The sequence below is a fragment of the Bidens hawaiensis genome, unplaced genomic scaffold, assembly GCF_021521415.1.
Source record: "Bidens hawaiensis isolate Kalapana, Puna unplaced genomic scaffold, B.hawaiensis_p1.1 tig00049126_1, whole genome shotgun sequence".
Taxonomy (NCBI): Eukaryota; Viridiplantae; Streptophyta; class Magnoliopsida; order Asterales; family Asteraceae; genus Bidens; species Bidens hawaiensis.
In genome coordinates this window covers 31,058-56,188 of record NW_027498793.1, presented here as the reverse complement: position 1 = coordinate 56,188, position 25,131 = coordinate 31,058, and the positions used below count along the sequence as shown (strand labels likewise).

At 34.2% G+C, this 25,131-nt stretch overlaps 2 protein-coding genes across 2 annotated transcripts; both read left to right on the top strand.

Moving 5' to 3' along the window:
- The first annotated feature begins 732 nt into the window (after positions 1–732).
- Positions 733–7,593, top strand: LOC143597831 (putative starch synthase 4, chloroplastic/amyloplastic). The gene is made up of 19 exons (XM_077076216.1): positions 733–821; positions 2,178–2,211; positions 2,302–2,368; positions 2,458–2,592; positions 3,269–3,473; positions 4,690–4,824; positions 4,902–5,006; positions 5,096–5,194; positions 5,286–5,415; positions 5,510–5,560; positions 5,630–5,740; positions 5,828–5,937; positions 6,244–6,412; positions 6,488–6,574; positions 6,667–6,726; positions 6,798–6,908; positions 6,978–7,039; positions 7,157–7,256; positions 7,329–7,593. Exons 1-19 carry the CDS (start codon positions 733–735, stop codon positions 7,443–7,445), a joined length of 1,977 nt encoding a protein of 658 aa, XP_076932331.1. The 3' UTR covers positions 7,446–7,593.
- A 13,629-nt stretch (positions 7,594–21,222) lies between these two features.
- Positions 21,223–23,291, top strand: LOC143597830 (uncharacterized; the record flags this gene model as incomplete). Its single annotated transcript, XM_077076215.1, has 5 exons — positions 21,223–21,424; positions 21,532–21,609; positions 21,659–21,887; positions 23,093–23,096; positions 23,254–23,291. Coding segments are annotated over exons 1-5 (551 nt in total), but the record flags the coding sequence as incomplete, so codon positions are not given.
- Positions 23,292–25,131: the final 1,840 nt, after the last annotated feature.

Genomic DNA, 25,131 nt, shown 5'->3' with positions numbered 1-25,131 from the left:
GGTGTCGTACTGCATTGCTCCGAGCTTAATAAAAAAATAGTGCAGTTGTTTTCCTAAAAATAACTTATCCAAACTTACGGTCTCTATTCGAGCTATCTTATCCAAATAATAGTTCACTAATATAATAATAGTATATATTTTACTATCTCCTCGATACGTGTGATATTACGATCGTTGTCGAAACACTAATTTACATTTTCCCGCTTCGTTATAACTCGGAGTTGTCACGTTTTCGCATGCGTTCTCGGTTTTCAATCCTCTACAATGCTCAAACGGATTCACCTATGAATACTTTTTGATTTTCAGGTTCAACATTCACACGTTTAACCAAAAACGTTCGTTTCTTCATAACTTTTTCCCAAAATTCCTCTATACGATCTGACTTCGCACGTGTTTTCCATTAAAAATATTTTCTTTATTCCTTGAATAAAATAATATTATTTACTTACGAGTCTTAAATCTCACATAATCCAGTTTAAACACGTTCAAATCTCGATTATGAAATTAAATAAATCATTTTATTTTGCGGGTCGTTTAGAATTAATTAAAAGAATAAAATAAGAAAGTAATCGATATATTAATATGTGGAAGTTAGTTATTTTGTTTTAATAAGGCGTTGGTTATCCACATTCTTGTTCCTTCCACCATTTCCATCCACGCAATTGCAATTGGTTGATGCTTTCTTCAAGTGATACTAATTTATCTTTAACAAGCAACAATCTTAAGCTCCAAATGGAGGGCTTACTGAGATCTACACTTGCTCAATTCACTACTACTTCCAAGTGGAAACCTCATAACAATCGACCGGTTTGTTGCTTTGGGTAAGTAATTACTCAATTGAACGATGAAACTTGCTGTATATTTATCATGAATGCTTCCTTCACAATTACTTAGGTTACTTCGTAGGTTACACTTACGACGATGATACATTGCATCGTGTTACACTGAAATTCGAGATTTTTATTGTTAAAAGTATAAATATAATTAGAAGCTACGTGAGTTGATTTTAGTGGTTTTTTGCTTCTTTCAAGTGAACCCTAATTGATCCATTCACAAGCAATTGGTATTCATTCGGATGTTGAATGTTTCCGTCCTCGACTCAATGAGGCCGGTTGGGCCAACTCATCGACCATATGATGGGTTGTGTCTTGTTTATCAATTTGAGCACGTGACTAGGTTTACATGGAATAAATTACCTGGTGAACAAGTCGAGCCAATGACTTGGACAACAAGGAATTTATTTATTTATTATTGTTTTACTAATTAATTAGTATTTGAGTATGATAAGGAGTTTGTATTCTAGTCTAGTTAGGTTTTCTTGTTTAAACTAGTATATATACCCGAGATTGTTGGTTATATCATTGAGAGTTTAAGAATTCTAATTTTCGAGCTAATGAGAATTACAAAGATCGAGCTTATGATCTAAAACTTCGTGTTTTGTTTATCGATCTGGTCACCAAACTTCAGAATGCCTCATACCTGCTATTACTTGCACCTACAGCTGTAAACCCTGTTCATGTTCGTCCGTTAAGCTTGTACTAACCGAACGGAAGTTCTTGTTCGTGTTCGTTCATTAAGGAAATGAACTTGTTTGTGAACGGTTCACCAACACAAACAGTGTTTTATTTGATTTGGCTAACCGGTGATGGTCAGTGTCAATGGCTTGGTTCGCCTACTAAGTTTGTGTTGGTGTTTTTTTAACAGTCATATTCGTATGTTAATATTTTTGTTTTGCAGTTAATAATTTTTCTTAAATTTGTATGATAAGATTAGAAAATTAATTATAAAGTATTAAAAACCTTTAATAAGCAAAAAGAACAAACAAACATAAACGGATGTAAACAAACACATTATCGAACATTCACGAACACAATTGAACGAACATGGCCTCTGCTCATGTTCATTCATTTAGTTAGTTGAACAAAATTCTACATTCATGTTTTTTTTTCTTTTCATTTATAAAAACGAATGAAAAAAAACGAACTTTCCGTCGAATATTTCGCTGAACATTCGGATTGTTTACAGCCCTATCTGCACCTGTTATACTCTTGATCAATACAGGATACTGCAATGCTTTAACACTAGGGTTTGATCTATTTTGCCTTCAAAGCAGCTTTAGCAGTTTAGAACATTGTATTAAATCACATGATTAATTTAAACTCATGTGTGTAATCCAGGTTAGAAAATCACAACAGCATTGAGTTAAATCAGGTAACTATCTGTTCTCTTTGCTGCTGATTATCTTTTCTGTATGTTTAGAATTAAGTAAGTACTATTTTAATTCCACAAGACCACTTGCAGTCCAAAAATGATGGACCTGAAAGATCTCATAATGACATATGGCGACTTTTCACAGAAGCTCAAAGGAGTGAGTCATTATATCATTTCATGATTATGTAATTGTATGTGTGTTTGCAGTATATTTAGGTATTCATATTTGTTGAATGTTTGATTCAGATATCTTGTACTTAAACAGACAACGAGTACAAGCTTTACAACAACTAGATGAAATGAAAAGAGAGCACAAATCCTTACTTGAAAAAGTCAACCAGATGGAAAGTCAAAGTCACACACATGATTTCATTACAAAAGGTAAGTTAAAGGCCTTTACTTTAACATGTCACGGTTATTTATGAGTAGGCTTGCTTGTAAACGATCCGAACGAACACGAACGGGACATGTTCGTGTTCGTTCGTTAACTTTAACCGAAAAACGATCAAACGTGGACAATTAAATGAATGGGGTTTTCTTGTTCGTGTTCGTTCGTTAAGAAAATGAGTGTGTTGGTGTTCGTCTATGTCCGTTTGTTAACAGTGTAAATGAACGGTTCACAAACACAAATGAAAGAATGTAATTGAACATAGATGAACAAACATAAGTGAGGGAACACCAATTGAAAGTAAACTTACCATCAATATGTTAGGCCTGAAAAAATAATACAACTAGACTAAATTAGAATGGGTGATATTTTAGTTTCATATAACTTAACTAAATTGCAATGGGCCCAAAACATTTAAACGAATATGTAAACGGACTTACGGACATAAATGAACCAACTTAAGAACGGATGAACAACACATGTGTTCATGTTTGTTTATTTAACTAGATGAACACAAAGTTTTGTTCATATTCATTTATTAGATACACGAACTACCCACTGAGCATTCGGTTTGTTTACAGGCCCATTTACGAGTAGTTATAAATCTTTAAAATTTAGGAACATAACTGGAAGTCATTAATATCACTAATTTCTTACATTTTGTACCAGACCCCTTTTCAATCAGGTCTGATTTGCTGCTTAGAATAGACTCAATGGTGCTGACTGGGATCCTTGACACTAGAGAAGCTTCTGGCTTTAGAAGTCTAGTTATTAAAACGACACTTAACGTAGCTGATTATTTCGCTGACATCATCTCTAAAAGTGACGCTGAAATTTTGGCACAACTTCTTCACCTATCAAGCAAAACAAGAATGTAATGTTCTAAGTAAGCCTGCAATGAACCAAATGTTTAGTGAACCGTTCGGCGGGAGTTCATCTACTTAATAAATGAACGAGCATGGACAATACTTTTTGTTCATTTAGTTAAATGAACGAACACGTTATGTGTTGTTCGTTCATTTATGTTCGTGAATGTTTGCTTATGCCAGTTCGTTTATTTACGATAACTTATGTTTGTTCATTTATGTATTCGTTTAAATTGTTAGACCTATTAAAATTTAGTCTGGTTTTATTAAATTAAATATCAGCTATTACAATTTAGGCTAGTTTTATTACTTTCTAGTCTATCAAGTTGATATTCATGTTTACTTTTAGGTAGTGTTTGGTATGAAGTAATGGTAGACGGAATTGAATGGATCATTCCAAAAGAATGAAATAAAACATGTTTGGCTGTCATTAATCAATGGAATGAAATTCCTTCCATATATAATATTTTTCATTCCTTAGTAATATGTGTTTTTTCCAAACATGTTTTATTTCATTCTTTTGGAATGATCCATTCAATTCCGTCTACCATTACTTCATACCAAACACTACCTAAAAGTAAACATGAATATCAACTTGTTAGCCTAAAAAGTAATAAAACTAGCCTAAATTGTAATAGCTGATATTTAATTTAATAAAACCAGACTAAATTTTAATAGGTCTAACAATTTAAACGAATACATAAATGAACAAACATAAGTTATTATTATTATTAAATTGTAATAATTGTTATATTTTTATTATTATATCGTATTATGTTATTACCATTCCTATTATTTATGTATAGTTTACTATTTAATAAAAAAATAATACTAAAGTGATTATTTATTTCATTCTTATGTGGTAACCAAACAAGATAATTGAATGGTAATGATTCATTTCATTCATTTGTCTATTCCATTCCCTTGTCCATTTCATTATCTTGTTCATTCTATTACTTCATACCAAACAGACCCTTAATTGGTGTTTGGTCAGTTAAGTTTTTTAATATTCATTCATCTATGTTCAGTTATATTCGTTCTTTTATGTTCATGGACCATTCATTTATACTACTAATGAACGACCATAAACAAACATGTACACACTCAATTTCTTAACGAACAAACACGGACAAGAAAACCCCATTTGTTTATAGGCCTAGTTCCAAGTTTTTGAAAACAGAATGATTATAGTAATCACGTTTCACAATATCTATATTTTTACAGGAGAGGTTTTCACATAATCCACATTTGCACTGAAATGGAACCTGTTGCATCCGTTGGATCTTTGGCTTCATATGTCACCTCATTATCTCATGTGCTACAAAAACATGGGAATTTAGTGGAAGTTATATTACCCATGTAATTGTTAAACTTATTATTATTATTATTGTTGTTGTTGTTAAACATAATGATTGTTGTTGTTGTTGTTGATTTAGGTATGCAACTCTAAATCTTGAAAAGATCAATTCTTTAAGAGAAGTCAAGGCAGAATTCTCTTCGTATTTTGATGGTAAATTTCACAGGAACAAGATTTGGACAGGGTGAATCTCTTAAATTCTGATTATCATTCAGCATGTTCCATTTAATTTTGTTAAATTTCACATAATACAATTTATTATTATTGTTACAGTGTTGTAAATGGCATAGGGGCTACTTTTATACAGCCGATTTACTACTCATCATTCTTCAATAACGAGAAGATATATGGATACCCTAATGACTTTGAGCGGTTGGCAACTTTATAATCTTTATCATTTTATTTTCTATCTATATCTTAAATATATTAATTATTTCGTTACTTGTTTACTTGATGGTGACAGATTCTCATATTTTTCTCGCGCCTCGCTGGATTATATACTTAAATCTGGAAAACAACCTGATGTGATACATATACACAACTGGGAAACTTCAATAGTTGGACCATTATTTTGGGATATTTTTGTTAATCAGGTTTGCTTAATATTAATAGTATCACATTTACGTTGCTTTTTTGCAGATTACAGGCTTTTTATGGTGAACTTTGTTTGAATGTTCGATTTCACAGGGTCTTACTGCTACTAGAATAATGTTGACTTGTCAAAGCTTTAAATCTCAGGTAAAACTCTTTTAACATTTTCTTTCATGAAGTTATGATATTAATTTTGTTATTATTATATTTTTGTAGTGCCTTGAGAAACCTGATAAATTGGCACTGTGTGGACTTGATCCAGCTAAATTGCATCGTCATGATCGGTTTCAAGACAATAATAAACCACATCTTGTAAACATTTTGAAGGTGATTGAAAGTTGAATCAAAACAGTTCTATGTTAATATATGTCTATATGATTAATATTGATTTTCATAAACTTTTTTATCAAGCAGGCAGGAATCGTTTATTCAAATAAAGTCATAACGATGTCATCAATACATTCAAAAGATCAAATAGTCAGTACCTTGAGTCATGGACTGGAAGCTGCCTTAGACACTCATAAGTATGTTTTATGTATCTTATGCATAGGGGTGTAAATGAGCCGAGCCGAGCCGATTCCGAGTTTGATTAGGCTCGAGGTTGGCTTACTTCAAGCTAGGCTTGTTTAAGCTCACGAGCCAGCTCGAGCTCGATAAATAAAGCTCGTGCTCGGGCTCGTTTATTTATATTTAGGCTCGAGCTCATTTAAGCACGGGTTAGTTCGAGCTTTTGGCTATCCGATCTCGAGTAGCTTACGAGAGGCTTGGCTTGTTTACGCCCTTACCTTTGGATATGACAACTCATCATGGGATAATGTTTGTTATTTCAGGAACAAATTGCTGATTGCTCCATTTGGATATGATGACTCATCTTGGGATCCTTCACACGACAAGTTTCTTCCACGCGGCTACACCGCAGATGATATGAGGGGAAAATCGGTTTCCAAACTTGCATTACAACAGCAGTTAAGATTACCTGAAAATATTGCATCTGTTCTTGTAAGTGGTTGGTTTTTAACTTTCCTTATTATTGAATTTTGAATAGATAGTTAATTACTAATTACATATTATCAGATCGGGTACATGTTTACAGAAGATTCAGATGCTGATTTGGAGAATCTTAGATCACTTGTTTGGGATTCTTTTAGAAGGGATGCTCAGGTTAGTGTGTTCAATAACATTATCATATATTAATTTTGAATAAAAAAAGTTTTATAAATCTTACTTTTTATTTGGGTTGGGTTTAACTGCAGTTCATCTTTGTGGGAATTAACAAGAAAAACAAACTGGATTCCTTTCAGGAAGATCTCAAGGTATGATAAAAAAATTACAAAAACCCGAACATTTTATTTAAATGGCGTGATTATTTATTTTCTTTTTTCAGGATGAAAATGTGAGATTTGTTGACGAGTATGACGAATCTCTATTGCATTTGATGTTTGCTGGATCTGATATTATATTGTGTTCTTTTGATGATCCAATGCTCCAAATTCCAGTATGTATTTTATATATATTTTGTATTTAATATCTATTTTATCAAAAATACGTTTACCTTTAAATGTAGATCAAGGCCATAAAATATGGAACTGTTCCTGTCCCTGTGAATGTTGCTGACGACAGATTAAGGTAATATTATTGATATAACATAAATAACTATAATAAATTTTAAAATGTTAGATAAAATAACTAAGTCACTTGAATTTTTGTTCATTTTGTATCTGAATTATACTTTCATTGCATCAGGAATTATCTTGATCCTGACAACACGCAGCTCACCAGATTTTCGGAGTACATTCTAAACACCTTTGCAAATGTCTCACTAAACCAAGCAATTGATGAAATTGTGGGTATTGTATTTATTAAACAAACTATTAATTTGCATTATCAGTAATTAATAATTTTGATTGGGTTGTAGAAGAAGAAGCCATCACAGTGGAATAGAAAAATACTGGAGGCAATGTCAAAGGATGTATCATGGGATGCAGAGTGCTATGATATACATGTTTCAGCGTACTTGTCGCTGAAGAAATAAGATCCTTTCCATTCCGGTAAATAAATATAATTTGTATTTTCATAATATTTTTGGTTTAGTTAGTTGTAACAGGCTTTGCTTATATATTTATTTTTGTGGTTCAAACAAAAGATTGCAACATTCTCCATGTATTTAATATTTTGAGCGTAAGAGCCTGTGAGCGCCTCTTCTATGTACATTTATTGTTTTGTTATAGATTCCAGCCTAGGATTGATTATCGAGTCAGAACTGGACCAGGGCCCGAACCACGAAAGCGAGAGAGTGTGGGTCTGTTTTGGTTCACCTGGAACCGATTTCTGTTCATACCGATGAGACCCATTATGCTCAGTATGAACTGAAATCGGTTCCGTGTGAACCAGCTGATTAATTAATTAATTGGGCTGAAACAGAACCATAAAGAAAAACAGCATTTGCTTCAAACAAGAGGCCCTCAAATGAAACATTCAAATAATTATTTCTTCAAAACAACACTCTCTTCATTTTCGTCATAACATCTAGAAAGGACTGACAATTAGTAATTCAAAAAGACCATCCGAATGTGATTTAACTATATACGGATAATTACCTTTTGCAAGCACTTATTGGTTTCTCTCAGTCTTCAGTTTCGTTGATTTCTTTTCTTTTCTTTCGAATACAGTCCTGTGTGTAGATTAATGTTGCATACACACTTATACAAACGCACACACATGCATACACTCATATATACAGTTCTGCTACATACATGCACATCCACTTATACAATCATACATGCATATGACACATAATACACTTTGTAATTTGTATTGTATAATAACAAAGGCGTATCTTTACATATGCATACACATACAATTATACATATAGTAGGTTCTGTTACATACACATGGCTTATTTAAAGCTATAAACACAAAGCCAACTTGGTTTAATAACTAACTAACTTAGTTTTATGAGAAGAAATTGAGGCTATGTGTAGTGGGTGCCAACTTGGGGCGAAACCCGGCGACAACACCACGCCCACCCCCCTAGCGATTTGTGGGGCGAGGAGGGGGGGCAACTTCTTCTCGCCTGCTTCCCTTATAATTATATTATTATTACATACATGTGTGTGTGGTATATATATATATATATATATATATATATATATAGATATATATATATATATATATATGGGGCTACAACACCATTACACCCCAAAAACAAAAACCCACCCTTTGCTGACTGGGCGCCACATGGCGCAAAACGCCCCAATTTGTAGCCCCTCCACTACACATAGCCTGACTGAGATTCAGTCTGAACAGATCGAGAAGAAGCCGACACATAAAGGGTCTGATAGAGAATCGTTTGCTAGTAGTCTATGATTGTAATCAACACATCACGCCCTTTAAAATACGTAGTTTTCTAAATAATAACGCAAAGTCTTGTATCAAGTTAATCTGGAATAAAATTCTTGATTTTTACATGTAGCCTTTTTAAAACAAAGTATATTAACATTATTTATTTATTTTAACATTAGGTTCGCGCGGAAACTATTTTTAAAATGAAGTGTCAAACGAGTAGTTGTTATCCTCTCTTTAACCTTCTGTCAACTACATATATTTATCACAAAATAAATCTTAACCATTTATTAAATACAAGCTTTCTTCACCAAAATCAAATGACAATACTGTTTTAACCTTCTATCAGCACAATCATTTTTAGTAGGATTGGTTTTGTTATTCAAAAAGGGTTGCGGCTCAGCTTGTTGTCTGTTTGTCTACCACTTTATTGTAATCATTTTGAATTTAATGAGAAACTAGATTATTGACCCGTGGGCGCCACGGATGGAAATATAGAAATCGTCTAATAAGCATATATAATTTTAATCGACAATATTGTCCGTTCTTGAAACTAAGTTCATTGAACTTGTCTAAAATCGAAGGATATACAAAGTTTATTAAATCATATACTTGATATAATGAATTGTTAATTAAAATACCATTGGGAATTTGTACATTCATTCGTCGTCATTTGGACACCCCAACATTCCCTTCACCTATATCCAATAGTTAATTCGCAAATTATTTTATATCTTCAACATGTAAGGATTGACATCCAACTGTGAGCCTCGTGTTTTTTTTATGGTTTAAGTACGTTTCACTTTGACAAGATGTAGGAACAACTACTTGAAGTGTAATTTAAAATAAACACGAACAAAAGTCTATACAATTTAACTATTTATTTAACAAAAGTATCATAAATTTAGTATTTACAACTCCCTAAATACTTCCTTATATACAAGGTTTATACTTTAATTTGTAGTATTTCGGTGTTGTCAAAGATTAATATAAAAAGGAATAAATTGGTTTTTTTGATAGCTAATCACTAAACACTTAGAAACATCAATTGGCTTATATGACTTGTTAACGATTCATAGAGCCATAACTTGTATACACTCTAATCTTGAATTGAACTTGTTATGACTTGAACTCAAGATGCTAATAACCCATATTAGCTCAAACATGTTCTAAATCATGACAAGAACTTGCACAACAATACATTTTGGCATGCCTAACTACATATCCATATGGCTGCTAATAACAGTCCGGATGTGGCAACAATTTGATATAGTGACGCATTTTATTTTCCATTAGTAAGATACTAATAATGTATTAATCTTTTAATACATACAAAAGGTGAACTAAATAATTTTTAGTGGTTCGTAAATATTTAGTAGTTCTCATTGAGCCCAACAGTATGTATAAATCTTAAATTATTGGTTTTAGTTATTGATCTATATTAATAATCTTTATATCCACGAAGACAAGTGTCTCCAACATATGATATATTGATAATACAAAATCAAATTGCACAATGACCTTGGCTATAGAATAGTTTAATATATTATAGAAACATAGCTTTCTTTTTACAGTATTTTTTGGAAATGAGTTTAATAGACTTTCCCTAAATCTTGTCCATATGCAACCCATATATTTATTTTCCTCTTGTAAAGCATGCACTTGGCCATGAACATTTTCTCCATCTTATTTTTGCTAGAGATTAACCTTGACTTTTGTTAATAGTCATTGCAAAACATACTACAATTGGAAAAAAAACTACATTCTCTTATATTTGAACGAAAGTTTCGTATCTTAAGGTGTTAGACCACAACGAATTATATAAATGCGATAACCAGTATTAGTATCTGAAATCACTTTTACTTCAACAAAACGCCTACCCAAATTAATTACTTGCAATCGTTCCATTACACAAATCGTTCTTCTGATTCATATTCCTTAGTAACATTATTGACACAACGACTTTTAAAACAAATCTATTAGTCAAAATAATTTTGGTCTTTTAGATTTTATTTAGTGTAATGTGTTTATGAAAATTTTAGTTCAAACTAAAATATAAAATAATAATTGGTATGATCTTACTTAACCAAAAAACTGATTTTTATATGGACCACATCTATATTTGTGAATTTTGTTGTTAAGTATGGAAACAATATAAATTGAGTAAACCAAATATAAGTAAAAAATAACGGAGAAATATATTTACGCCTCTAATTAACATAAATTGATTCGTATACACATATTTTAATTGGTTTTAAGAAAATAAAATAGTATTGGATAACTGAAAATTATGTTTCATATCATTTCTAAAAAAGAAAATAGAAAAAAAATGTGTAAACATACATTCAATGTTATTAAAAATTTGTTTATCAAAAAGGTATAATGTAGTTCATAATAGATATATTAAAAATCATTTATAATTTTATGTGACAAGTGCTTAATTTTTAGTTAATAACATATTAATACTTATTTACTATATTTTAGTCTATAAAATCTATATTTTAATAAATATAGTGTATTAACGAGTTTAAAATAAAATGTTACCGTTTAAAATGTTAGTAAGTAGTTCTTTTGGCGTTAAAGATGCACGTTTACAAAAAAATGCGTTGTTAAAAAACATTTAAAGGGTAACTAAAAATATTAAAATGACTAACCGTTTGAATTACTTCTCTTATTGGAAGACGTTAATTGACTTTAAATTATATTTTATTTAATTTTGAAGACATCCATAATAGAATATAATATGTTTAGCATATGAAAAAGATAAATAACATAAATATAAAAACAGAATTTTATAGAGTATGATGTTTCAATTTTGTTGACTTAATGAAGGATTTTAATACACAAATCAGAAAAACTAAAAAACGGGGAAACCAAATACTATTAACTTTAGTGACAATTATAGGTTATTTGTATTTGATGTTCATAAATATATTAAAGACATGGAAATTAGAAATATTACAAAGGAAACAATAATAACACAACTTACATGTAACATCCCGAAATTTCCAAAATGATATTAATTATATTACTTAATAATAGAGGGAAAGTTTACTCGGGTTATCGGGAAATAAATAAATAGAGTAGGAGTTGGTATGGGTCGGGCTAGTGTTGGGTAATGGATATGAGTTATGGACCTGGGTTATGAAAGAAGGAAGGAGAGTCCATGGGCTTAAGCCCATGATCCCTAAATATAAATACCATTAATCACCATTTAATCCTCATTCTCACATATTCCATACACCACCAAAACACACACAACCCGAACCAAGATCCGAAGGCGAAAACCCGAGCTTGTTGGTGCTGGAACGTCGTGACGGACCAAAACAACATCAAGGCTTAACCGGGTTCGTAGTTCGACTCGCTCATGGTACGTTTATAGTTAGAAATCGTTCGTATAGGTTCGGTTTGATTTGAGAAATGATAGATCTGAGTTTGTATGGTAAAAACGAATCCAACAAAGCTAATCTTACTGAAAATGGTTATGATTTGATGGGTTAATCGATTGATAAAAAGAACCGTAACCTATATGCCTAAATCGCACCCTTTAAACATCGATCTTAGGTCGATTTGATGGTTGGGGTTTGTAGGCGCTGGTCAAACGATCCCGTGGGTACCTAAATCGAGATATTTGGTTAAGAAACGAAGGTGATTAAGGGATTTAAGAACGAACAGTAGCTGCAGACGACAACTTCGCCTGCAAGCTAAGTTCGCCTGATGAACTTTGCCTGCAAGCTAAGTTCGCCTGATGACAACTTCGCATAAAGCCAAGTTCGCCTGATGACAACTTCGCCTGCAAGCTAAGTTCGCTTAAGGTTGAACTTCGCCTGCAAGCTAAGTTTGCCTGATGACAACTTCGCCTAAAGCCAAGTTCGCCTGATGACAACTTCGCCTAAAGCCAAGTTCGCCTGATGACAACTTCGCCTAAAGCCAAGTTCGCCTGATGACAACTTCGCCTAAAGCCAAGTTCGCCTGATGACAACTTCGCCTAAAGCTAAGTTCGCCTGAGGTTTAACTTCGCCTAAAGCTAAGTTCGCCTAAGGTTTAACTTCGCCTAAAGTCAAGTCCGATTAGAGAATAGATTAAAACGATAAGTAAAAGTAAGCTAATACTAGGCCACCAGATTAGATCAGACGAGTATTGATACGTGTAACTTATACAGTCAGCCGAGCTCAGTTAAAGAAGGGATTTACAACTATCAGAGGAAGAAGCAGAGTTCAGGTGAGTTTCTAGCCCCATTTCTTGTTATGTTTTCGGGGCTGTGTGCATACTCGATGTGTTGTTAATACATTTATCCTAAGTGATAAGTGTATGTCATATGTGATATATGTGATGGATATGAATGATTGCTTGTCGGTACGCGAACGATCTTCGGATATTGCGCGTACTGTCAGGTTAAAAATAAAGGTACGAATATTATATATCGAGGATGTATGAATATTACAAATGAATACTTGTCGGGGCGTGAACGATCTTCGGATATTGCACGTAACGACAAGGGGTATGGTTGTTAAATGAAGGATGTAAAGAACGCCTAGAATGTTTTTATGCTATGATGTAATTATTGTATATGTGAAGTATGTGTATACGGGTACACGAATGGTATGTGAGTTCTACGTTCGACATAGTAAGTTAGGATGACAAATCCCTCAAACTTCTGTCGGACATTGACTTGGCAGGTGATGGCGTAGTTAAGGACTGCGTGCCTTATACGTGATGTAGATGATAGAGACGGTAGGCCTTATACGTGTTATAGGAGATAGACGCCAACGTAGATAAGGACGGCGCACCTTATACGTAACGTAGATAAGGAATGCGGACCTTATACGTAATGTAGATAGGCGTCAGCACAGGAAAGGACTGTGGACCTTATACGTGCTTTAGCATGGGGGAGGACTGCGGACCTCGTACGTGCTATGAATTAGGTTGCAACATAGGGAAGGATCGTGGACCTTGTACGTGTTGTGGATGTATGATGGTATAGGGAAGGATCGCGGACCTTGTACGTACCATGAATGGTGAACATAGGTAAGGACTGCGGACCTTTTACGTGTTCACGATCGTGAGTACATGTATAGACGGCGGACTATGAACGTACTCTCGGTAGACTGAGGTTAGTGATTGTAGATATGTATGTATGTATGGTAGCAAGTATGTATGTAGAACAAAAGGGTAACTAGTGAAGTATGGATATGTATCTTCGGATATGTATGTATGTGTTGTATTGTATGGCGTACGATTAACTAGAACTCACTCAGCGTAGCTGACTTTTAGTATGCACGCAGGTGAGTAGGATGAGGCAGCTCGATTGAGGAGACACGTGGCACTGAATAAGAGGCTGGCATCGGAAGACTCAAGACGTTTAAGTTAATGTTCGTTAATTTTGAAAGACAAAATGATGTTTTAAGACAAGACGTGTTTTGTTACGAAATGTTTTATGAAAGCTTTTATATTCCGCGAATGTTTTAACTAACTCTGGTTTGTAAGAACTGTGTTTATGAGTAAATCCGACGCTAAAGTAGGGCTACCGGTGCCGGGGCCTTACAAGTTGGTATCAGAGCATAAGTTCGAGAGATTTAAGCATCCTACATGCTTAGACTCGAACATATAATGAGATTTAAAATGAGAAAGAAAGAAGATGCCAGTTCAAGATAGCCATGTGTCACTCAAGCAAGCTCAGTAAAGGTAAAGTGTATGGTAAATGGTGTATGTTAATGTTGGCTTATTTGCTAAATGAAGAATGAGTGCAGGTTAGGGATAGGAATAATTGATTGTTTGATTTGACTAACTGCTTAAGTAGAACCAGCACAAAGAGACTCATAAAGGGAAGTGTATAGGACACGGAAAGCAACGTGATCAGCTAGTCACAGCTGGCCACTGTTATTACCTGTTAGCCTTGCTATCCTTGTACTAAATAGTTCCTTGAGTGATGATGTTTGTGTTTTCCTTTTTAGAATACTAATGGCTGGAGCTGGAGAATTTGTTGGAACTGGGGGTCGCACTGGACGTCGTGGCAGGCCTCGTCTGGTCCGGCAACCCTTGGTAGAAGAAGCTTCCCACACCGAAGATGAAGGAAGCGCAACTGGAGGAGACCAGAACAACAACGAAGAGGTTCAACTTAGCCCTGCAGTTCAAGCAGCCATTGTTCAAGCTGTAGTTGCTGCTGTGAAGAACCTGAATCCCGAAAGATCTGCTGGAAGCCGTGAACGAACTGCTGAAGGGGCAGGTGGTGATGGTAGGAAGGATGGGGAAGGAGAAAGAGAGGCCTCGAGTGAGGATAAATCTGTGAAGGTCGATGACAGGAAAAGAGGCCAAGATGGGTGCAACTATAAGTCCTTCAAAGGATGCGACCCGCCAAAAGCTGACTGGGTTGGGAGACGCAATCGCTACTCTCCAATGGATAACCACTATGGACAAGATTATCCGCATTAGCGAATGCCGTCCCGACCAAGCTGTGGGGTATGCTACTCAGTCATTTGAGGAAGAAGCTATGTATTGGTGGGAAAGTGTGGAGCAGAGAAAGACTAGGGATGAGATCAAGGCGTTGAGATGGGACGATCTGAAGGAGTTGGTGATGAAGAAGTTTTGTGCAGATGCCGAGGTTGAAAGGACGGAGATGAAGTTTCTGAATTTAAAGGCCGGTACGATGACGCATCGTGAGTATACTACTGAATTCAACCGACTATCTAGGTTGGTGCCTGATATGGTTGACACTGAGGTCCAGAGAATCAAATGTTATGTGAGGGGATTGCCACAAAAAGTCCGCATGTTAGTCAGGGAAAATAAACCTGCTACTTTTGACTCTGCTGTTGAACTTGCAGAAGTGGTTTACGCTGACCTGGCTGAGGACGATGTGGTGGTGGAGGAAAAGAAGGAGAAGAAATGGGCTACCTCTACTAAGCGGTCTGGCGAGATGGTGACAACAACTGATGAGAGGAAGGCCAAGGTTGGGAACAAGGATGCATGTAAGATGTGTGGGCGAGTGCACCGGGGAGAATGCAAGACTGGGACAGACAGGTGCTATCGGTGTGGAAAGAGTGGGCATTATTCTCGAGAATGCCCTGATCGTCCAAAGTGCTTCAAATGCGGAAAAGCTGACCACATGGCTAGGGATTGCAAGGAATCAGGGGCGGGAGGTGTGAAAGGGTAAAGACTTGGGGAAACTGCAGAGAGGAACACTTGATGAAGGAATAATTGCTCATGCAATGGTTTTATTAAGTTACTTTTGCTTAAGGACTTGTTTTGTATTAAGGTTTAAAACTTATGTTTATCAGTGACGTGTAATATGTTGAGGTTGGTTATGAATGATTATTATGCTATGATGAAATGTTGTTTTAAACAATGGTGTTAAAAGTACTAATCGAAGCCTTGGAAGGATGAGATGAGTCTTGGTACATCGAGGGTCTCATGGACGAGCTACCTTAAATAGCTAAAACACATGACCACCATTCGATGACTACAAGTCAGGAGTAAGAAAGATAACTCAGAAAGCAAAGACGATTCAATAAAGTGTGTAAATATAAGAAGTTTTCCTTTTATAGGGAATAAGTTAGGTTTCGGGGACGAAACCTCTTTAAGGAGGGAAGACTTGTAACATCCCAAAATTTCCAAAATGATATTAATTATATTACTTAATAATAGAGGGAAAGTTTACTCGGGTTATCGGGAAATAAATAAATAGAGTAGGAGTTGGTATGGGTCGGGCTAGTGTTGGGTAATGGATATGGGTTATGGACCTGGGTTACGAAAGAAGGAAGGAGAGTCCATGGGCTTAAGCCCATGATCCCTAAATATAAATACCATTAATCACCATTTAATCCTCATTCTCACATATTCCATACACCACCAAAACACACACAACCCGAACCAAGATCCGAAGGCGAAAACCCGAGCTTGTTGGTGCTGGAACGTCGTGACGGACCAAAACAACATCAAGGCTTAACCGGGTTCGTAGTTCGACTCGCTCAAGGTACGTTTATAGTTAGAAATCGTTCGTATAGGTTCGGTTTGATTTGAGAAATGATAGATCTGAGTTTGTATGGTAAAAACGAATCCAACAAAGCTAATCTTACTGAAAATGGTTATGATTTGATGGGTTAATCGATTGATAAAAAGAACCCGTAACCTATATGCCTAAATCGCACCCTTTAAACATCGATCTTAGGTCGATTTGATGGTTGGGGTTTGTAGGCGCTGGTCAAACGATCCCGTGGGTACCTAAATCGAGATATTTGGTTAAGAAACGAAGGTGATTAAGGGATTTAAGAACGAACAGTAGCTGCAGATGACAACTTCGCCTGCAAGCTAAGTTCGCCTGATGAACTTCGCCTGCAAGCTAAGTTCGCCTGATGACAACTTCGCCTAAAGCCAAGTTCGCCTGATGACAACTTCGCCTGCAAGCTAAGTTCGCTTAAGGTTGAACTTCGCCTGCAAGCTAAGTTTGCCTGATGACAACTTCGCCTAAAGCCAAGTTCGCCTGATGACAACTTCGCCTAAAGCCAAGTTCGCCTGATGACAACTTCGCCTAAAGCCAAGTTCGCCTGATGACAACTTCGCCTAAAGCTAAGTTCGCCTGAGGTTTAACTTCGCCTAAAGCTAAGTTCCCCTAAGGTTTAACTTCGCCTAAAGTCAAGTCCGATTAGAGAATAGATTAAAACGATAAGTAAAAGTAAGCTAATACTAGGCCACCAGATTAGATCAGACGAGTATTGATACGTGTAACTTATACAGTCAGCCGAGCTCAGTTAAAGAAGGGATTTACAACTATCAGAGGAAGAAGCAGAGTTCAGGTGAGTTTCTAGCCCCATTCCTTGTTATGTTTTCGGGGCTGTGTGCATACTCGATGTGTTGTTAATACATTTATCCTAAGTGATAAGTGTATGTCATATGTGATATATGTGATGGATATGAATGATTGCTTGTCGGTACGCGAACGATCTTCGGATATTGCGCGTACTGTCAGGTTAAAAATAAAGGTACGAATATTATATATCGAGGATGTATGAATATTACAAATGAATACTTGTCGGGGCGTGAACGATCTTCGGATATTGCACGTAACGACAAGGGGTATGGTTGTTAAATGAAGGATGTAAAGAACGCCTAGAATGTTTTTATGCTATGATGTAATTATTGTATATGTGAAGTATGTGTATACGGGTACACGAATGGTATGTGAGTTCTACGTTCGACATAGTAAGTTAGGATGGCAAATCCCTCTAACTTCTGTTGGACATTGACTTGGCAGGTGATGGCGTAGTTAAGGACCGCGTGCCTTATACGTGATGTAGATGATAGATGTAAACGTAGATAGAGACGGTAGGCCTTATACATGTTATAGGAGATAGACGCCAACGTAGATAAGGACGGCGGACCTTATACGTAACGTAGATAAGGACTGCGGACCTTATACGTAATGTAGATAGGCGTCAGCACAGGAAAGGACTGTGGACCTTATACGTGCTTTAGCATGGGGGAGGACTGCGGACCTCGTACGTGCTATGAATTAGGTTGCAACATAGGGAAGGATCGTGGACCTTGTACGTGTTGTGGATGTATGATGGTATAGGGAAGGATCGCGGACCTTGTACGTACCTTGAATGGTGAACATAGGTAAGGACTGCGGACCTTTTACGTGTTCACGATCGTGAGTACAGGTATAGACGGCGGATTATGAACGTACTCTCGGTAGACTGAGGTTAGTGATTGTAGATATGTATGTATGTATGGTAGCAAGTATGTATGTAGAACAGAAGGGTAACTAGTGAAGTATGGATATGTATCTTCGGATATGTATGTATGTGTTGTATTGTATGGCGTACGATTAACTAGAACTCACTCAGCGTAGCTGACTTTTAGTATGCACGCATGTGAGTAGGATGAGGCAGCTCGCTTGAGGAGACACGTGGCACTGAATAAGAGGCTGGCATCGGAAGACTCAAGACGTTTAAGTTAATGTTCGTTAATTTTGAAAGACAAAATGATGTTTTAAGACAAGACGTGTTTTGTTACGAAATGTTTTATGAAAGCTTTTATATTCCGCGAATGTTTTAATTAACTCTGGTTTGTAAGAACTGTGTTTATGAGTAAATCCGACGCTAAAGTAGGGCTACCGGTACCGGGGCCTTACATTACACGACTGGATAGGAAGACATAGATGATCAGAAATTCATTTATGTAAAAGTATTTAACCCATCAAATATTTCTTGAATAGTAGCCCATGTTACACCTGGGTTGAAAACATATAAACAACCATCTAAATATAGACAACCAAAAAATTTCATAACTAACATATTAAACCAACACAAATATTTAACATAAGTTTGTAACCAAGATATTAAACATTTAAATTGTGTATATAAAAAGTCAATACTTACACAAACTTACCATACACCTAAATTAAAAAACCAAACGAAGACATGAACATGTTATAATCATATTAGCTCCCCATCAACTTCTTCGACATTTCACAAAAAAAAAATCATTTTGCTTCACAATCTAAAAAAAATTAACCATAGCAGCCTGGTTAAATATACAACTAAAGTAAGTTATTATGAGTTTCATTTCAAAAATAATAAATAAATAAAAGTATATTTTATTATAAATTATTTTGTAAATAATCTTTAGTTTTATTTCGATTCATAGACCTTTTAGTTAAATGTATTACGTTAAATCGAAGCAATAAAGTTTTAATAACTAACTTCACTAATTAATTATTATTAAAACAATATAGAGATAATTAAAATTAAACCGATTAATTTTAATTTTATTACACAGAAGTCATTCCCTATTTAAAATTTTATTAAAGTGACTGTAATCTGCAGTAAAGTTTATTTCAAACTCTTTAACATCATTACTTTATTTAAAATCAATTTCATTATATAATTCTTTGTTTAATTGTATACATTAATCTTGACATTTATGCGTAATTAAAAATTGTTCAAATATAAAAGATGGAAACTTTTTTTGAGATTGGAGACTATTAAAAACTACAAAAGAATTGTCAAATTCGATTATTAAAAACAAAAATAAATAAATGTATAAATGATTGGAAAGTATCATTAAAATTAAAGATGATGGTTATTTAGCATAAATAATCAATTATAATTAAAGATTTATTAAATATAAAATTGAAATAAGTAATAAACAACATATTAAATTGGTCAAATAAATTAATGTGTATTTAATTCAAAACATATTAACTTTCTAATGGAATCAAAAGTAAATTATTTAAACTTCCAGTATACATTAAATTTGTCATTTATAATAATTAAAAATTTGTCAAATATAAATGATGGAAAGTTTGATGACATTGAATATTATTAAAAACTACAAAAGATTGTTGCAAAAAAGTCAACTTCGGTTTTGTAAAAACAGAAATAAATAAATGTAAATATTATTATAAAAGTTTTTCCATTTTTCTTGAAAATCTAGTAACTAAACAATATACTATTAATTTTTTTTAATTATCACGAAATTATTGTTAACACTTTAGGATCATTACCTTATTTAACAATAAATTTCATTAGCTAATTATTTTTTTCAATTTTATACATTAATCTTGGCATTTATGCCTAATTAAAAATTGGTCAACTATAAAAGGATGGAAATTTTTAATATTTATTTAGTTTATTAGTTTATTTTTTTAATTTAGCCGGAATAATTTAGAAAAATCGGAAATTCTTGATATTTATGCCTAATTAAAAATTGTTCAAATATAAAAGATGGAAAATTTATTGAGATTGGAGACTATTAAAACTACAAAAGAGTGGTTAATATTCGGTTCTCAAAAACAGAAATTAATAAATGTATAAATGATTGGAATGTATCACTAAAATTAAAGATGATGAATATTTAGCATAAATAAGTAATTATAGTGAATATCTAAGATTTTTTAAATACAAATTTGAAATCTACTATTATAATAAATAAAAATGTTGGTTGAACCACAAACTCATTAGTTGGCCTAATATTTTGACAAGTGACACACTCATGTAATTTCTAATTAAATTTAATATTTAAAAGATAATTTTAATTAAGATTTAAAACATTCCTTATTAGCCTTATCAATCATCACATCAATATTAACTTTACACATTATACTTACCTGCATAAATTATTTAAATATTACAATTTTAGATATTGTTAATTTTAGTGTATAGTAACCATATAACCGTTTACAATATGTACAAAACTAATGTTGTATTCTTTGTTTACGGTTATGGTGGAACTGATAAAACCTTTTTGTGGAAGACACTTTATGCTTTAATAAGATCCAAAGGAGAAATAGGTTTGAATGTTGCTTCAAGCGACATTGCCGCTTTATTATTGTCGGGAGGAAGAACAACACATTCAAGGTTTGGAATTTCTATAAATCTTACTGAGGTTTCATCTTGTGGCAATAAAAAAATACTGATGTTGCCCAATTATTAAAGAAAACAAAGTTATTTATATGGGACGAGGCACCTATGACTCATAAACATGCGTTTGAAGCTTCGGGCAGAACCTTGAGAGACATGTTGGGTCAAAATGGTAACATGAATTGTGAATGGCCATTTGGTGGAAAAGTTGTCGCTTTTGGTGGTGATTTTAGACAAACTCTTCCTATTGTTCAAGGCGGCCCAAGGCAAGACATTGTTAATGCATCTTTGTGTTCATCCTACCTTTGGGGTATTTGCAAACTACTTAAACTGACAAAAAAACATGAGGTTAACCGTTGGAAGTAACAAATCTAAAACAAGAAACAAAAGAGTTCGCTAATTGGCTTTTGGATCTAGGAGAGGGAAAACTTGGTGGTCAAAATGATGGTGACGCGACTTTTGATATTCCTGACGATCTTCTTATTAAGGATACCAGTGATCCTATTTCACAATTAATTAACTTTGTATATCCTTGTATCCTCAGAGACTATGAAAATCCAGATTTCTTTAGTGAATGAGCTTTGCTCACCAACAAATGAGGTCGTTGAGGAAGTTAACGATCCTTTGTTGTCCATGTTTCCAGGAGAAGCGAAAGAATACCTTAGCTCTGATAGTATATGTCCAGATGAAAATGTTCGTGACACGCTTCAAGAAAATATGTACTCTCCTGATATTTTAAATGAATTAAAAATTTCTGGAATGTCAAATCACAAGTTAGTACTAAAAGTTGGAGTACCGATCATGCTACTTAGAAATGTTTACCAAAAAAATGGTCTATGTAATGAAACAAGACTACAGGTAAAAGACTTTATAATCGTGTTATTGAAGTTGTCATATCTGGAATCAATATTGGTGACCGCACTTATATTTCAAGAACAAATCTTATACCAACAGATAAAACAATTATGTTTAGATTTCAAAGGAGGCAGTTTCCGGTTGCTGTTTGTTTTGTAATGACAATCAATAAAAGCCAAAGCCCACTTTCTAGGGTTGGTTTACTTTTTAGACAACCAGTTTTCGCCCATAGCCAGTTATATGTTGCGCTGTCTAGAGTTAAAACAAGAGGACTCAAAGTACTCATTTTTTATGAAGATGGTCATGTTTAAAAAAAGACTACGAACGTTGTATATAAAGAGATTTTTAGAGAGTTTTGTCATGTAAATCTATTTGTCTTCTTTGTAATTTATTAGATGTTTTAAGTGCATATTTAGATTCATTGATTTTTTCTAATATAATTTATCCAACCCGTGTATCACACGGGTACTTAACCTAGTCTATATATATATTAAAACAATTGAGTTTTATTGAATAAACTCTATTGTTTTCATATATAACAATCACTTCTATGATTTTCTTAACAATTAAATAATTCAAAAATTAATTAAATTAATCAATAGCCCACAATTAATTCACATATTAAGATATTTAAATCATCTATAAACTAATTTTTAGCTAAAACAGACAATTTTAATATTCAAATTTAATTTTCAAACTTAAACCGAAACTAACACAATGAATGTTCAATTTTAATATTCAAATTTAGACCAAAACTAACAACATAATTAATTCATATCCTTAATGAATGCATTTTCTTTAAATCTAAATCATCTAAAAATAAAAATCATGTAATAGCTATTGTCAAACCCTCAAGTATTAGATGTTCAATTTTTAAAATTTCAAATTTCCACTACTTATTTGACCTTATCTTATACTTCAAAAATCATTTTAACAATCATTTCTATAAATTCTGTATTTCATATTCATTTTTTTATATCATCATTTTCACTCTTCTGAAGCTGTTATAACTTATAACTAGGACTTTGTATTCAAATTTCTACCATTTGTTATTGTTTGTAAGTGAAATTCACATATTAATTTAATTATGTTCTCCTTATTTGGTCTTTTGGTTGTTATGCAGGCAGGTTAGCTTGGGAATTAGATGTATGCAAATTGGTTAGGTGAATGATTCAAGTTAAAATTTATGTATTGTCAGTTCTACTTAAATATATTTCTTTTGTTCTTATTGTTGGTGTACCTTGAATGAAACTTAATTATTTGAATTGTTGGTATTATTTGCAGTTCATCTTATATGTTGCACACATCTTGCTGCTACTTAGGTAAGTCAGATCAGGAAGTTTGACGACCATTCAGAGACTAGCTCGAGCCATGGTAGGACCTGGCCACCAAATGCGTGTTCTGATTGATGTAAGGTTTCTTGAAATTCATATTTACAGTTTTATTTTTATATGTTGAGAGCTCCCTCTATTTATATTTACAGTTTAAGGATCATTTGGAGACTAACTCTAGCCATGGTAGGACTAGGTCACCAAAGTTTTACATGCTCATTCCAAGATTCAATAGACATGTTCAATGTAACATCCTAAATTCTCGTATTTAATAAAAGAAAGTTGTGTTTAGTTATCGGGCCTGAATAAATAATTAGTATTAATAAAGAACATGGACTTGAATTAATTAAGGTGGATTAAGTGGTAATGGGCTTTAGGTCCATGGGCTTCAAGAGGTATAAATACCCTCTTAAACCAACCTAAAACCCTAAACCCTCATTTATATCCATCCTAATCTCTACACACTCAAAAACACACACCCACTTCCTTATTACTATTTACGGCCGAGAGAGAGGAAAAGGGTGAAACGACCAACGAACATCGAATAACAATAGATCTCTCATATACGAGCTAGATACAAGATAACCAAGCAAAAACGCGACCAACCGAACGTATAAAAGGTATGTTTTGATCCTAAAGTTTACGTTTTTATAAACGTTTAGCCTTGAAACTTAGAACGAGAGTAGATCGGGTGTAAAAGAAACATAAAGTTGTAAACTTGATGATAAATACGAGTGTAATGAACCCGAAAATGGAGACGACTAGAGTAATGAACCCTTAACACTAGTATTGAACGTTTTTGAACTCAAAGGTCCAAACTTTACGTGTTTTCGGGTCAAACCATATCCAAAAACGACCATAGGAATGATCGCGGGTTAGTCAAATACCATACCCATGGATTTCTCAGTAAAACGATGATGATTTTGGGGGATTAAGATTGAACAGAGGCGGCAGCTGGGCAACTTCGCCTGCAGGTAACCTTGCCTGCAGCTAAGTTCGCCAAGCTATAACTTCGCCTGCCAAATAAGTTCGCTCATGGCTAAACTTCGCTACATGCTAAGTTCGCTGGTGGCCAACTTCGCTTGTCTAAGTTCGCTTGTATAAGTTCGCTTGTATAAGTTCGCTTGTATACAAGTTCGCTGATGATAAGTTCGCTTATTGTTAAGTTCGCTTAATGATAAGTTCGCTGGAGTTAGCAAATTAGGAAATAAATTAAAAACCTAATGAAAAATGTGTTAAGACAGTTAATGGAAATAAAATTTTTCAGCTCGACCCCAGCTAGGGGCTTTGCCCCTTGGACCCTGCTAGGGGCTGCCGCCCCTAGACCTTGCTGCCAGGGGCGCTGCCCCCGGACCCCCGTTCGTTGTGGGTCATATAAAGATAGAAATACAACATGAGTAGTAGTAGTTAATTGATACATGTAAATATTATACAGTTAGCCGTGCACAGCTCAAGAAGGGAATAACGATTAACGGAGAGCGTAACAGGATCCAGGTGAGTTTCTAGCCCCATTCCTTGTTATGTTTTCGAGGCTGTGTGCATACTCGATGTGATAGTTAATACACTTACCTTAAGTGGTAAGTGTATGCCTCGTATGATTTATGTATGATGATTGCCTGACGGTGCGTGAACGATCTTCGGATATTGCATGTACCGTCAGGTGGTAGTTAAAGATATGATTGATAAGTATGATGTAAGATATGATGTATGTGTGAATATATGATGTATGCATAATGTATGTATGTTATGTTGATGGTACGTGAACGCTCTTCGGAGATTGCACGTATTGTCAAGGAAGTATGTAAGAACAGGTACGGTACAGTTGCATGAA